Source organism: Odontesthes bonariensis, chromosome 7 (genome assembly GCF_027942865.1).
Source record: "Odontesthes bonariensis isolate fOdoBon6 chromosome 7, fOdoBon6.hap1, whole genome shotgun sequence".
In the NCBI taxonomy this organism is placed as follows: domain Eukaryota; kingdom Metazoa; phylum Chordata; class Actinopteri; order Atheriniformes; family Atherinopsidae; genus Odontesthes; species Odontesthes bonariensis.
The window spans coordinates 10,732,753-10,748,846 of NC_134512.1; the positions used below are offsets into that span (position 1 = coordinate 10,732,753).

General features: G+C 41.2%; 1 protein-coding gene across 1 annotated transcript in view; it reads right to left on the reverse strand.

The window, feature by feature from the left end:
* Window positions 1-16,094, reverse strand: part of srgap1a (SLIT-ROBO Rho GTPase activating protein 1a) — a 75,058-nt gene that overhangs the window by 4,075 nt on the left and 54,889 nt on the right. Inside the window, exons 9-19 of the mRNA XM_075470869.1 lie at window positions 15,481-15,678; window positions 14,945-15,029; window positions 13,963-13,990; window positions 11,931-11,964; window positions 10,574-10,634; window positions 9,770-9,847; window positions 9,476-9,610; window positions 7,771-7,876; window positions 7,373-7,597; window positions 6,189-6,268; window positions 1,616-1,796 (exon numbers count right to left, since the gene is read on the reverse strand). Of these exons, the coding sequence (XP_075326984.1) occupies window positions 1,616-1,796; window positions 6,189-6,268; window positions 7,373-7,597; window positions 7,771-7,876; window positions 9,476-9,610; window positions 9,770-9,847; window positions 10,574-10,634; window positions 11,931-11,964; window positions 13,963-13,990; window positions 14,945-15,029; window positions 15,481-15,678 (1,211 nt within the window). The remainder of the gene's footprint in view (window positions 1-1,615; window positions 1,797-6,188; window positions 6,269-7,372; window positions 7,598-7,770; window positions 7,877-9,475; window positions 9,611-9,769; window positions 9,848-10,573; window positions 10,635-11,930; window positions 11,965-13,962; window positions 13,991-14,944; window positions 15,030-15,480; window positions 15,679-16,094) is intronic.

Consider the following 16,094-nt stretch of genomic DNA (forward strand, 5'->3'; position numbering starts at 1 on the left):
TATCAGTCAATCTTTCATATTTGCACCGTTCTTAGATAACAGTATTTGATGTCCGTTTCCTGCGAGTCAGCATGTGTCCTCTCCCCTCCAAGGTCCAGAGAGTCAGATGAGTCATGGTGCTTAACCTTTCAGTATTCTGGTGATGCACTGTCGCAGTGACATGCACACACAATCACACAGAAGACAGCTGGATGGATTTCAGTGAGGTATGTAACTGGACGTCGGGTACAGTTGGTGCCTGTCAGGTGGCAGTAATCAGACCTGCACTGAGAGCTGCGCTGCTGGCTCTGACCATGTGTATGTGGTGATATAAAATACAGTCACTTATTTAGTCCATCGAAAAGAACGCACACAGACAGCAATAGAGCAAGGACAAGCACGTCAGACAGTAAACAATCCTTCCAGGCAAACAAAAGGAAGTCTGACCAGCCTGACAGTTGAGTTTTGAGTGGAGATAATTTGTTTCTCAAATGTCTCTTTGCATGTTTATTCTGGGCTTTTTTATGGGACAAGCAAAGATCGCAATCCTGTGTGCTCCCACACTCCTCAGACTGCCCTGTTTAAGAAGAGAGCAGGATGTTACAACACTAGGGGACAACCTGTACAGCTGTAAATCCCCCTGCACTTTCATTAACTAAGAAGACACCCCATCAGCAGTGCCCCTTCTGGTGAATTATTGATAGAGGCGCACACTGACTGGACAGCAGCAGGGTAGAGAGGAGGAAGGAGCAAGAAGGAATTCTAAATGGCCATTTTGTCAGCCAGCTACTAAGTGATTGGAGTGATTCTGTTCCACTCCTAACGAGACAGCGAATCCGGTCCATTAGGCACCAACAGTTACTGAGGCAAGAGTGTATGCTTGTTAGCGTGAGAGCACCAGACGGTGACAGCGGGGCTGGTGAAGGACCCCGGAGATGGAGAACACTCCACAGCTGAGCAGGGATAAGGGTGGTGGGCAAGACAAATGAGGCTGAAGGTGCTCTATGCATGACCCTATGGTCAACTGATGGCCTGCAGCCTCTTAAGGAGCAAAATAAACAAAGACAAGTGAGCTGTTTAACCCACTTGGATACATTAGTTGTTCAGTAGAACTATGTAGTTGCTACAACAGCGTGTGTAGAAATACATCTGCTGTGTTTTATAGTGACATTCTAATACATGTTTTTCAAAAAACATGTTTGCCAAAAGTGAAATGGATGTCTCAACATTGTAGAAATGTGCTAAGACTCTTTGTTGGTTTCACGGCAAAGGCTAAAAATCAAAACACTGCAAGTCTTACATTTAGGTTTTTACATTGATTAAATCAAACAAGATGTTTAATAAGTCTTTGTGTTAGACAGCTGCTGGCAGCAGATTCATATTTACTGTACTGTATGACTTTTTTCTTTTAATCTTGGCAAGAAAGCAAATATCCTAAAGTCAAATTTTTCCTTTCTAAATGCCCAAAGGAAGATATGCAGTCATTAGATGTGACCTGACTAGTTAGTATTCCCCATGTGTGCAAGCTCTGTGTATGACACAGCTCTTTGACTTGCATTCAAAACAAGAATGGGAAAAACACACTAAAATTCAATGATTAAAATACATCTATGCAACCTATAAATAAATCACTCACATGTCCTGGACTACAATGTACTGGTGTGGCACCAGGCCATCGATGCCGTTGTGCCGTCCCTCCCACCAGTCTTCAGACGCCCGCTGATAAAGCAGCAGAGACGCGCCCTTCTTGAAGGACAACTCTCGAGAGGAGCGCCCAACGTAGTCAAACTTGGCAATGGCTTCAATGGGCTCACCCTCTGTCAACAGAAAGACGATTAAACAGGTCAGGTATCTCAGACATGGAAAATACATCAAGTAGAGACGGCCACTATCTCTGGTGCAGACATTTAACAGTGATCGATCCAAGTGTTGCAGTCTTGCAACAACATGTGGTCCTGCAAGTGCATGTTGGCTATAATGCTGGAAATTCATGCTTGTTTGTACACGGGACAGCACATTTACAGCACATGGTGTTCAAGTGCTCTAAGCTAGTTGCCCATTTAAGTTGTGGTCAATAGTAACCCAACTCTACCAGACCTGGGCCACAACAGGCCCTGAGGAGCTTTAACAGGATATTTATAGATCCCTGAGAGAGAGGATCTATAGGACTCAGGGGCATGTCAGTCACAATATGGATCATTAGACTGGCGTGATAACTACTCAATAATAGTACAAGTAGAGCCCCGGATCAGTGGGAAAGGAAAGAAAGATAAGGGAGACCTGGAAAGGATCAAACTAACCACTAAATTGGTAATGCTTTTTTTAAATTACCTGCACAGTCTAGTGTAAAGGTCCAAATGAGCATAACAGTACCTCCAGTCGACTTTTGTATTCAAAAGGTACACTTCGCCAAGCACCTATGCACGCACTACAGCAACAGGGATCTAAAAATAGCATCTTAATTCCTCCCTCACTCCTACCTCTGCTCTCCTCCCAACACTCTTTCTCATTTCAAGTCAGACAGGGGGTCCCTGGGCAGACACAGCCACACCCAAGCACAATTTCTGTCTATATATATTTCTACTGCTAGGAAGACAGCAAAGTAAATGGATGACACTCGTCTAAGGTGTGAGAAGGCACTGTGACACATCTTTCTCAGAAGGGTAAGATTAACTTCCAGATCAGAGTCCATGTAAGAAACGAAAGAAAGAGATTGGCTCTGAGAAGAGTGTAGATTTTTGCATTTCTGCTCGTGTCCTTTTTTACATGATGTACTTTTATACTATTTTTTCCACCTTTAACTTTCCATCGTCCTTGCATCGCTGGGTTGTCAGGATCGACAGTATGGATGTGATGTGGCTCAGATGAAATGTGACAAGCAGGAATTTACTGTCTGAATTAATTGGACTGCACTACGGCCGACAAGGCCGTTAATAAGGCTAAGGGTAGGCAGCCGGATCCATGCAGAGGAATTTTCTGCCTCTCTGTTTTCTTCAACCCTTTCATTCACTTCAATTTATCCATCTTCTGATCTGCAAATGTTTATCCAAGGCACACACATCCTAGCACTGCAGTGACGTGGCTGAGGCTCGAAGCAGAAGGCTATAAACTCAAATCTCAGTGCGGTAAAGGATTCCCCAAGTCATGCTATAAAATTATAACTCCTTCAGACTGAACCTTCCGAGGTTGCACTCAAACATACACACATGCAAGCTGAGACTGGAGTGAAAGAGAAGTTGGAACAGTGAGAGTTGGATGCCTGTGGTGTAAGAGATATGAACTGTCAGACGTCTTGCACAAGCCAGTGGAGCGCAGTCTCTGTGGATATTTCTGTACGGCATTGTTCATATATAGAAACAGGGAAGCAGGAACCTGGTGTGAAATGTGGTCGGGATCAATGCAAAAAAGAAGGCATAAAATGCTGTGCTTAACCCTTTTTTTCTGAATGCAAATATTAATCTTTATAGGGATCACTGTGGTTGACTTGGGAAATAAATATGGCTCTTACGGGAAAATAGATGACTTTTTTTGCACAGTAACATATATTTCCCTTTAACACGTGCAATACAATATGTACAGTATGCCCGTGAGGGTATTTGACAACAAGGACATCCAGATGGATCCCGCAAAGTGATAGATAATCAATACGCCAGTTAGTTCATCTCTGACCTTGCAGTGAATTTACCAGTAGATGGTACATCAAGGTATTGATGGTGCATAAGAAGTGCCATTCTAATAACAGCCTGTTAATCTCCCTGCATGACAGCCATGCTCCATGACAGAAATATGCCAAGTCTCAGAGCATTTGTCTCTCGTGTATTAACTTCATTGTTGTTTTAATCAGTTGGTGGTTAGAGGAGGAAATAAAAAGAGACAGCTGTGTGGAGGACAGTTGATATTTTTAACTTATTTAACAGCCACTCCCAAAACACAAAGTGCACTTGAGGATAATAGGAATACCAAAAGCTAATCATACATCAAAGTCTTTGCAAAATATCCCAATATAAATGAAAACTTTGGGCCAGTACCAGAGGCAGGAAAGCTGATTCTGCCAGTGAACATATCAGGTGGGAATCACTCTCTAGGGACCATTAATATCTGCTGGATATCTCATGGCTGACAATTGTTATGATAGTTACTTTTATGGAAAAAAGCAACACCGGCCGTTACCATTACTTTCTCGGTTAAAATGAAAAATTGTGAAATTGTATATTTCTAATGATATAAAGTGAGTAGTGTCATGTTAGATGGATTAACATTACATGAGTCACAGAAAGAATCATGAGACAGTCTGACACAGGCACCCTGGCTTTGATTTAAAAAAAATAAAAAAAAAATAAATCAGAGGTCAGTGCACATATTGATACTTTTACATGGTTTCAGAATAATCTAAGGCTCATCTAAATAAGAATGTATTTTCTGCATTAGAGGATGACTTTTCTTTTTAAAACAAGATTTTTTAAAAAGTGGAGAAAAAACAGGTGGTGTGTGTCTGTTACTTTCTACTTTGCTGTGATCAATCTAAACATAAAATTAGAAAAATGTACCCTTTGATAGATTTGGTGTGGGAGGTTTTCCTCATAACAGCTGCAGAGCAGGAGTTACAGAAACTACTGAACCACAGAAAAGACTCAGAACCTCCGCTTTTAACCCAAATGGTTTCTCTAATGGACATTCCCTTAAATTAAATTAAGATCTAACACAACCTCCATCTGCACCTTGATAAAAAACACTCCACACAGTTGTCCTCTTCACCTGCCTGCTTTGTATTCACTTAATTAAAAAGGGAAAAAAAGAATAAGCACATCTTGAGCCTTGCTAAAACAGGAAAGAAAAAATATTCAAGTCTGCAGGAACAGAGCATTGGTAACTCAACAGGAAAAGACGTTTGCTTTTGTGTCTGAAATCCCAATGAGGTCATGGGGATTTAAAAATAACTGATGACAATCACTTGACCACAGTTCAAGACTCGGCAGGGAGGGACGCTGTTAGTGAGAACATCCTCCTCCCAGTCTGCTCAGAGAAGCTTTTGGAACAAAACCATGGTTGAGAGGGATATAGTCTTTTAGTAATTAGTAAAAAAAAAAAAAAAAAAAAAGTTTATAGTTGCCATCTGTGTTTCACAGTGAAGATCTCTACATGCAGAGGTGTCAAGGTCTTATCAGGTAGTAGAACATTATAATGATGGCTTTAGTTTTGAAAACGAGCAATTAATTGCTAATATTATGAGTCATCTTGCAAACTTTTCCAATGGAGACTGATGATGAGTGTTGACGGGGAGTCCCGAAGCCAGTCGCTGGGTGTGAAATGGAGAATCGCAGCCATAGTGGAGTCTGGTTAGGAAAGTCTATAAGCCCCCCCCCACACACACAAGTTTTTAAATAGTCTTTTTATGCTTTTCGTTATGAAACAAATACCAACTTTTGGCTGCCTCTGAACATCTGGTTTTGACTAATTCACTCAATATTTGAACCTGACCTGACTGAATGGTATCCATTTCACACAAACAATGGACCACACGTATGCTCACACAACTTATCCCATATCCCTCAAAAGTCTACAAAGGCCTGGTCTTTTAACATTTCATCATATTCCTCTTTGACATATGGAAATATAATTAAACACTGAGGAAAAAGCCTTAATTTCTAAAAACCCTAGGAACATCTGAAACTTTTGACAAATTCCAAACATTTCACAAACTACTTTAAAACCGATTATTGTCCAAGAACTGAGACCTTTAAAAAACAATGTTTTTCTCCCAAGGGGTCAAGAGGGTGCAGATAACCTTGGATTTTATAAAAATGTGGATGTGGAGATGTCCTGAAGCCCAAAGGAAAAGCTGAGCCATTAGAATATGAATGCTTGTCCATCACTCTGAGCCCAGTTCCCTGGCCACTCAGTAATGCATTTGACAGGCAGAAAGGGAGGATTGCCACCCAGAGCTGCTGAGAACTTGGTTTAAACCTCCAAACACAACAGACAGGGTTGAAAGCTGAAATTTGGACAAAGCATGGGGACAGTGCAGTACATGTGCGTTCATGTCAGGAGCTTTTTCAATCTTAAATAAAGGTTTTCTTTGAATGGCTTTGCTCAAAACTCAGTTCACTTGAAATATTTAATGCAATAGAAGTCTATAAGGACACATTTCTACACATATCTTGCTAGATTATTTACTGTATGAACAAATACATGACTGTATAGTCACTCACCATCCTCGCTTGTGTGTGTCTCTGTCCCTCCCTCATTGTCCACTTCCTCAAGGGCTCCATGCTCACTGTAGGGGCTCTCACTGTGGGGGAAAACATGTAAAACATCGGTCACAACAGGGGTCAGATCAAGGTTCCAATACGCCTTCCCCCTATTGTGTGGTTGTTATCATCACTTTTTCTTTCATCTTATTTTTCCTATATCAGTTTTCCCCTTAAAATCTCCACAGTAACTGAAGATGACACACAGAGGAAGTTCAAACAGCCATCATTATTAGGGCTCTGTGAGAGCCTTAGAGCCTCTGTTGATGATTGGCCCTCTTTTTTTAAATGCTGCTCTTCTGGCATCGTGCTGAGAGCTGGCAGTAAGACGACAAACCCATCTCCACAGATTACCTCTGCCAGGAATGGAGCCTCTCCTCCCATGCTAACACGTCAGTTGCCACCTCCTCTTCAGCAAGAAAGAGAGGAGAGGCTGCCAAGACAACAAATCTCTCAAGGGCTTCTTATGCATCGCCAGGGGATAAGGCCACATTGAGACGGGTGATTAGTTCTAGCCAGGGATAACCCCCCCCCCCCCCCCCCCCGTCACCGTCACCAGTCAGCCTCGATAAAGACAGGAAGAAACATGCTATAAGTCCCGCTTACAGATGTGGAACTGGCAAGGAGCTTTGAGTTTGACCTGTTTGACTTCAATATGTGCTGCATTTTGCTCAATCATTACTTCCTGGCTAGGACACCTCGCTCTTTTTCTCCTGCTGTGAACGACGTAATCACAGTTATTGTTTCAGCCTGTCACACCTAAAAAGATTTCCATCTGAAGTCTATGCTAATACATGCACACATGCTAATACACATTATACATACATACTTTGTCATCTTTCTTAACCACAGCTGCCCTTTTAGTGAGTATAATTACCCATATCAACACCACAGACACGCCAGTGAGAAAGCCACAGTACTAACAACTCATGCCGACCTACAAGTTTAGTGAGACTCAAATGAAAAAGGTCTGGCTGCATGCCTTTATTACATTTACAAAAACAATAATGGAATAAGGAAACCACCATCTGTCAAACTTTAAACCTTCATCTCATCTGGGAATTCTGAGCAGCTGCATGATGTGATTTCGTCTGAATGTTTTCTACCTTTGCCTTTAATAATAGATACATAGACTGGTTTCTCACCAGTAGTCTCCACCAGCCATGCACTTCTCATAGATGGGCCCATCCAGTTCTTTGGCATCAGGAAAGATGCTCTCGTGATGGATGATGATGGTCTTGATGATCTCATTCACGTGAGCTTGGCATGAGACCTGGTCTTGGCTGTCTGGCGTGGGCATGAGGGTGGGGCCAAAACATATGGCCAAGTTGTACGGATCCATCATGTTCTCATCACTATACTGGGACAGACTGGAAAGATAGAAAATGGCGGAGGAGGAAACATGTTAGCAATAAACAGACATCACAAATTGTAGCAACAAATCATGACATCCAGAAGAGGTCCATAAGTTAGGGTTAGATCTTATTAAGACTTGAACAGCGAGGGATTCAATGAATTTACTGGTTAATGTCTAAACACTTACTGGTTGAGGAAGGCGAAGAGATAGCGCATCACAATCAGGACTGATCTGGGAATGGTAAGGAGGATCTTACGGATGTACAGCGCCCTCTCATACAGGTTTTCTATCCCTATAAGAGCAATAAAAGGAAACATGTACATTGTTCATTAAATAATAACAACGATGTCTCAGTCTAAGGCCGTAGACCTTCTAGGTTTATTTCTCTATATTTCTTGCAAACCCCTTATGTTGAAAGCGCTGATGTAAAGAGCTGATAAGATTTATCAAAAGGTAAACACACACTTCAACTAAAGTTCCTCTGCTCATACCATGCAGGAAGTGGAAAGACAAAAAAAAAGCAACTTCTTTGCAGTAAACTTAACCGATGCATCTTAATTTGTAGGCCAAACATTTTGACTCTTTCTGCCGTTGCACTTTTACAACATGTAAATATTTATGTCTTTCATTACCGCATCATTTGTTCCACCTGAAGCAACCCGTTTTACTTGGCTAAGCTGGGGCTGTGCAGGCTGCTAAAAATAGTCATGTCACCCTCTCGCCACTCTGTGCCATCTGGGATTTAGGCTTCAGGGATACTTGTGATGCATTTCATTTTGCATGACTACCTAACTAGGATCTTGTGTGGCTCTTGAGCACATCAGAAGCTACTATTTAAAGGTGTGTTCTAATCACCGAAAAAATACAATTACATACTGTGATGAGCAGGGAAAAAAACAAAACAGTAAAGTGAAGTGAAATGAAGTGAGAGGAGTTACATGGAAAAATGATCTTGTAGCTGGTTTGATATGGAGCCTGCTGGGCGCTCAGCCCATACTGCAGTCACTGGCATGTTGAGTTAGGGAATGTAAACAGGGAATCCCCATCACTCATCCAGCATAAATGTGTGAAGGTACACCGAGGAAACACACACAAACATTTCACACACGGCACAGTACACAAAAGTCTGCTTCAACACACAAACTGTGCACGCAAACACACAGACACAAGTACTGCAGCAAATGTATCCATGTGACTGGATATTCAACTGTTTTGTAACCAGACTGAACCCAATCATTTTGCACAGTTACTCTGGGTTGTTTTTTTTAGATTGAAAATGTTGGAAAACTCCAAAGAAGAAGAACAAACACAAGAGGCAAGGTTAAGTAGTTCCAAGGTTATACTAACCTAACAGTGTTGTTGTGGAGTGGTTAAAAACAAACAAAAAAACAGTGTATTGAAAGTAGACATCTGGGAAAAATTGGATTTCATGAACTTTCCAGGGAGCATAAACTTGATCAAATTTGATCAAATACACATGGTGTATAAACTATGCCATATGCAATATGTGGATAATACAACTAATGTGAAGAAACACCTTGGATATTTCCATTCAGATCAAACATCAGCTGTTAGGAACTCAGCAAATGAGGTGCTATAAATTTTTCTTTTTGATTAAATTTTGATGGAGGGAAAGGAAAAGGAAATTTTGCTACAAAAAAAAAATAAATAAAAATTTAGGAAGATATTTTTTCAGAATTACTGTCTGATGCAAGTTAATTTGCCAGCAGTGATCTAAAACCTGTGAGCGTCTTAGGCCATACAAATTTGATTCATATGTCTTTTGAATGCAAAAGAAAATTGAAGATTAAACAGCCAACCAATTCTTTTACCTCATGATAAACAACAAAGAGAGAATCTCAGACAAAGCACTTCACTGATGTGTTCTTACTGATGCAAGACAGCAGATCACTGAATCTCTCTTTGGGGAAAAGAGGGTTCTCCAGACCACGGAAGTAGAGTTTGAGAACGCCAGCCACTGAATTGATGTCATGATTATTTTCATCATCTGTCAGAGGGTCGTTTCCTAAAACACAGAAATGTGATCAAATCAGTTGGACATCTAGATTTATCAAAAATACGGCTGGTGTTTTGTGAAACAGAAATAGTTAAAATCCATGAAAAAAAAAAAACTGTGGTTAAAATGGTCAATTTAATGGGTCGTAATTAGTTGTGGATTTGATACCTCTTTCAAATGAGTTCTTGATATCATTAACTTCCAGCTGGGATCCAGATACACGAAATATGCCTTGATGCTGGAGGCCTTTAGAAGCATAGACAAAGACGGAGACAGAGCGCAATGAAAACGAGAAACAGGAGGACTTAAATTTTTTGCCAAGTGCACAGTGGCAGTCATGCATTTCTACATATATAAAGGTTTCTTCACTTGGAGCTAAAAAGCACATCCTGTCCGTTAAGCCCTTTCGCTTTGCCAATTAAAGATAATAATGAGTCTGGGAGACCGCAATCAAGCTGAAGTGTGTTCCAGCTGGAATTAAGACTTAATGAGGGGTGAGGTCAAGAGTTAGAACAAAGCAAAATTAGTTTGCGGTTTGTCTCTTTTTACTTTTCTCCCTGAACCTCATTGCGACGCAGAAAACGCAAAGATCTCACAACCGTCACATCTTCACATGCTTGACTCAACATTATTTGGGTGTCTTTCCAAATCTTAATTAAGAACTAATTTCCACTTGTTTCCAGCTACTGTCGCAGCATGTATAGGAAGTTGGGTGGAAAAGAATGCATCGCTGTAAACAAGATGGAATCTGTATTTTCCCATAACACATTCATTAACTGAAGTGGAACAAACCCCAGCTTGACAAAATACAGTATGAACACACTCAAACAATAAATGTCTCCTGAAGCATTACTTGTCACTACAAAAAGAAAGACCCCAAAATCCTAAAAGGTCACCAGTTAGGTTATGAGACTATATAACGAAAAAAATAGAGATCAGTGATGATTGCCTAAGTTGTGGCAAGTGACTCACCATACAGATTTATGTAGCGAATAGAGCTTTCAACCACACGGGGTATAGCTTGTCCAGAATCCTTTGGAGGCAAAGTAAACAAAAACAAGAACTTTTCAGATTATGTATAACGCATTCTTTTTGTCACATGAGTAAGAGCTAAAGTCATAGAGAGTCACCAATTACACATTAGTGATAACAATGTAAATATAAATAATTGAGATATGGTGGATATTTTCTATTTTAGATACCTTTAACAGCTGGAAACAGCCTTTTTTTTAAAACCAATAAATGTAACATTATGGTAAATTTTTGAGCAGTTAATACACATATTTTGAGTGATTGTAAATAAAAACAAATAAATAAATCAAAATAGTCTATTACTATCCTAGAATTTCCTGTTGCACACCTGCCAGTCTAATGTACATGGTGAAACAGGGACATTGTGATAACTGCATCTGGACCTGCTGATGCATCAGCTGGGCTCTAACGTGTGATGATCAAGAAAGTCTCACGAGTTTAAAAAAAAGTTAACATGCACATTTTCAGTGTCGGTAAAGTCTGGATGTTTAAATCTGCCTGAGACAGACTGAGTTGACTTCCTCTCATTTGTTTGATTCTACCCAGTCTCCCATGAAAATGCATTTACATAGATAAATAAAAAAAAATAACAAGCATGTACATAAATGTTTGTCAATGCATTTCATTTGGTCTCCAGTGTTGGTCAATTCTGTCCGAATGCTTTAAACGAAGCACATGTCGGGTTTAATTGAATTAAAAGCATACATAAAGATCCACACTTTCAAAGTCCGTGCAGAAGTGTTGATGAGAGGTAGATGTGCAATCTCCTCTCACGTACTTAGATGTGGACTGCTGTGTTGTTCTTTCTCGGTGGCAGCTGCTCCTGTGAGTCAGCGCTGGACTGGGACTCAGTACATGCTTTAAATCTTACAGTGGATCTGTTTACAGCCCCCGGGGTGATACAACGGGTCCAAACACAACAGCCGTGCCAAAATTGACCGAAGTGGAGTTGTGAGGGTTGATGCACAGGTCTGGGTGGAGCTAAGTTATGTAATGCAATCTCTTTCGACATGTGAGACTGGGCTGACTGCTTTTTAAGTGGAAAATTAAATCAAAATTTGGACATGGGAGTGTTTCTTCTTGGGAATTTGCATAAAACAAACTAAAGATAATTTTGATGGAATATCTCTTTGGAAGGAGGACATGTTCAATTCAGTCTGTCAAAGTCTGATTAGAGGCAATCAAAATAACACACAAGCAACATGAGGTGAAACTCTATTTAATGCAGGAGAGACAGAAGAAAAAAGTGAAGGCAAGCAGCACAAGCCACCCCCCCAGCATGCCTCAAGGTGTGTACCTGATGTCGAGTATGTGAGTTCCGTCGTCCACGGCTACAGAGGAATATCAGAAGAGTCATAGATGGAGAAGAGAGACAGAAAAGAGAAAAAAAAAGCGAGATCCAGATTAGGACCAAAGCAGCTGCCCACCAAAGCCTTTACCAAGAAAAGCCCCATCATTCCTCTATATGCCGGCACCAAACCCCAAAGTAAACAACGTGAAATGGACAGGACCAGGCAGGAATCGACACGGCCACCAGTGAGAGAGCATGAGGAGGCCGGAGGAGGGAGGCAGCGCACCCTATCAGTTTGGAGTTCTGCCATTTAGAGACTGCCATTTATCTCTGGATGAGAATATCTCTGCCAGAGCAGCTCAGTGATACCAGGTCAGCAGTGAGTCGGGGGAGCTGACGGACACAAATATTTATCCCGCCAACTGCTCCTCCTTCCCTCCTGCGACCCTTTTAATCTATTAATGCCACCCTACATCTCAGACAGACTGCCAAAGCTCACTGACTCGTGAGGAAGGTTTCTAGAATCCATCTTAGCACAATTATGCTGTTGTTTGATGGCTAATGATAAATCAAAGCTAAGATGTTTTAGAGGAACCCACCAAAATGGTCATAAAGCCAGAGCAAGACAAAGAAGTAGATAAGAGAGGGAGCAGAGTCAAACAGCAGATCGTAAATCAGTACCTTGATAAATGATTCCAAATTACCATTAAATAATCTAACATTAAAGACAGAGCGGGGTCTAGCCCGCCGGGTGCCTGTGAGGGTTTTGAACAGCCCATTGGGATGTCTAGGATACAAAGAAAATATTAGAAAAAGCAAAGAATTCAGTTTTCAATTTAAATATGCTCATCTCTTTGTGCCTCATCTTCAGTCATTGTTATGTTCTTCAAAAAACTGAACTGAAGTTGTGGCTGACGTATCTTTAAAACCCCTCTCTACTCCACATGATGGACAGGTGAATAAGTGTATTTTCACAGGCATCTCTGAAACCCACGAATGAACTCTTTTAAAATTTTTTTTATTATAATCTTTTTTTTTTCTCCCCTTCCTCCACATGATATCACAGGCCACAGTGAAATGTCAGGCCCGCTGGGAGTATCACATGTGTCAGCATTCAGCTCATGACAGGCCCTGCAGGGGATAGCCTCTTTTAGTTTGTGTGAAAATGTGTGTTGGTGTGGATGACATAATGCAGTTTGGCTTCTTGTGACCTGTAGGACAGAGATGAAAAGAGCCCAGGTCTCGGCTCGCCCCTGCTGCTCAATCAGAGCAGCAAAACTTTTTAAATGGAATTGTTTGGAGAGGGTTTTTAAAAAAATAAAAAAATAAAAAATCCTATCAACACAGTAGATCTTATCTTGTTATTATACATAACACTGAACTGTAAATCTGCTTATTTACTTATTTTTCAGCAGGGAAAAAAAATTGATAAATGCACAACAGTTTCCTAGAACACATAGTGACATATTTTATTGTATTCTTTTTGTTTGAGAAGTAAAAATGTCTGGTGCACAATGTTAACAATCGCCCATAGCTGAAAACTAATGGTCTGTGCATGTTCCGGCTAATATCCAAAATATACATTTTTCCTTGTTACATTGCTCAAACACGTACTTCTGCCTCCAGACAGGGAAACTACTAATCGTTAAGATTGCAAACCTCCAACAAAGCCGAAGAAAAAAAACAACTGATCTGGATTTCAAACAAAAATCAATCACTAAATTGGGCCATGTGCCACCTCTGAAAAAAACTTGTTGAGTAATCCTGCTAACAAATACAAAAACACAGGTTCATTCCACATTGGAACATAATGATGATATACCTTAAAATGTATCAATACATGCCATACTATATGATTCCTCTGCTTTTATGGTCATGGGGCATTTCACATGGGAATCTGATAAACTGCCTTTGCCTTGAGGAGAGCCATTATCTCATGTTTCGAGTTTCTGTCACTGGCAATAGAACATTAGGTGGAAACTTTACATTCAGCATCCACAGGTGCTGATGTGTGTGCACGCAGCAGTGTGTGTTTTACCTTGTGGTCATGTAGTCAGCTCTGTGGCCTGCAGCAAGGAGAAAAAAAGAGATGTGTGAGGGAAGCTAGTTGTGTGGACATGCCAGGACCTGTCTCTGAGGTCCCTGCGGTGAAATGTGCATACGGCTGGAGAAGCATTTGAAGCCTGCCATCTGTCCACAACCACTGGCCTCTTGAGCAGCACTAACAAAACCCATACACACTCCTTCAAGTGCACACTCGCATACACACTTTGTCTCGTAGCTTGCATGGAATTTGACACTAGCTTTATTGCAATCATGGTACAAACACCTACTAGCATGTAAAACTACCTTGGCATGCAGACACAATAATCCTCACAGGACAACACAAAGCTACACGTTTTGACAGGTAAGATTAAGTACAATACAGCTTCCACACAGGAGAAGTTTCAAACTGGTTGCCATCTGGTCCTATGAACAGGATATGACCTGTCTCTGTGTCTGAGTGACTCAAACTGTACAACAATATGAGTAAGAAGAATGAGGGAGAAGCAGAAGGCTTTTCTCTCCCTCGTTAGCTCACGGCTCCATTACTTATCAAGAGGGTAATTTGACAGAGACCACCAGGACCGGAGGTTAGTGCAATGACTGACAGATACTAACTGAGATCCCACCAATGTAGAACAAGGAGAGCCCACTGAAATGACCCCCATCCATCTAATACATGGCAGTCCAGTAAATGGGTGGCAAATCAGTCACTAAGATATAAAAGGATAATAAAAGTTCACAATCCCACTCAGTTTTGGCTTGACTGACTAAAACCCAGATTAACATCTAATGTAAGATATTTGAGTTGTGGAAAAAAAAAAGAGGCAATTATTTGTTACGTTGGCTGTGTGAAAACAGATTAGGGTTAATGAGTCCTGGGGAAAGACATGAGGACGAACCGTACCCAAAACAGCGAGAGAACAAGAACACTGAGAAGTCTGAGAGGAGAGTAAGTGAAGGGATTGTGACCGTACCGTCACCAAGCGTCCTCTTCAGCAAGTCGTGTTTGGCCTGCAGTTTGGAGATGAGATTACTGCCGTCCAGAAACTCACGGAATTTCTGTGGAGAATTGAGAGTAATTACACGGCGGCACGGAGTGCCAGCCAGAGAGCCAGCTCTCAAGACAGCAATCTATGATGAGGCAGCCAAGGGCAAAGGCACACTGAGAGCCTTTTAAAGCCTTTATCAAAGCATGTCCATCATCCCGCTGGAACAAGATAGCACTTTGCTTTACTGAATGGAAACAAATGTGTGGAAGGGTAACCCCTACGCCAGCTGGTCAAAGAGTTCATAAGTGTTGGGTGCATAAGAGTTGCAGGTCAAATCAAATTCACCAAACATACGAATTAATTGATTCGAGAAATGCGTTTTCACTTCTTTTAGAAAGAAATCTCAGGATAAAAAGCAGAAACAGGCATCAAAGATATTTTGTGCAGATATAAAACACATCTAGCGACATCATGACTTTTTCTTTTAACACAACTGCAGCAGTGCTCTTCCCTGCACTCACCATGAAGTAGAACTGTTCCGTCTCTTGCTGGTTGGCCCTCCTCTTGGCAATGCTGGGCTTGCTGAGGTACGTCTCTGACACAGTGGACTTGACCGATTCGGTGGACCGGCTGTGGTGGAAGCACTCAGACACGTCGTAGTCTTCAATGGTTACCATGTCCTGGATGGTGGTCAGGGTGGCCTCTGATGTCTTTTTGACCTATTGAAGAAAAAGAAAAAAGCAGCTTAAAAGCTTGATGTCATCTCTTCACGATCACGCAACCATAACACTATTCAAACCAGCGTGTTTCGTTGCATTCCCTTAAAAACACACACCGCATCCCCTGACACTCTGAAAAATTCAGGTGCTTTCTGACAAGTCATACAGTCCTTAAAAATCCACTGGCTGTTGAACATGACTCCCAGCCAAAGCAATCAATTAGGATGCACTCAAAAGGGACAGACCTGGCTGGAGATGGTACTTTCACTCAGAGGCTTTTAAGATTTGTTTCTGTATCTGCCTCTACCCTGTCAACTGTGCTTCTCCCAAAGCATATACACAACAGGACTTGGCCTGGTCCATTACTATTATTATATAATGACATAAGATGACACAGAGAACGACAGAGAAAGAAG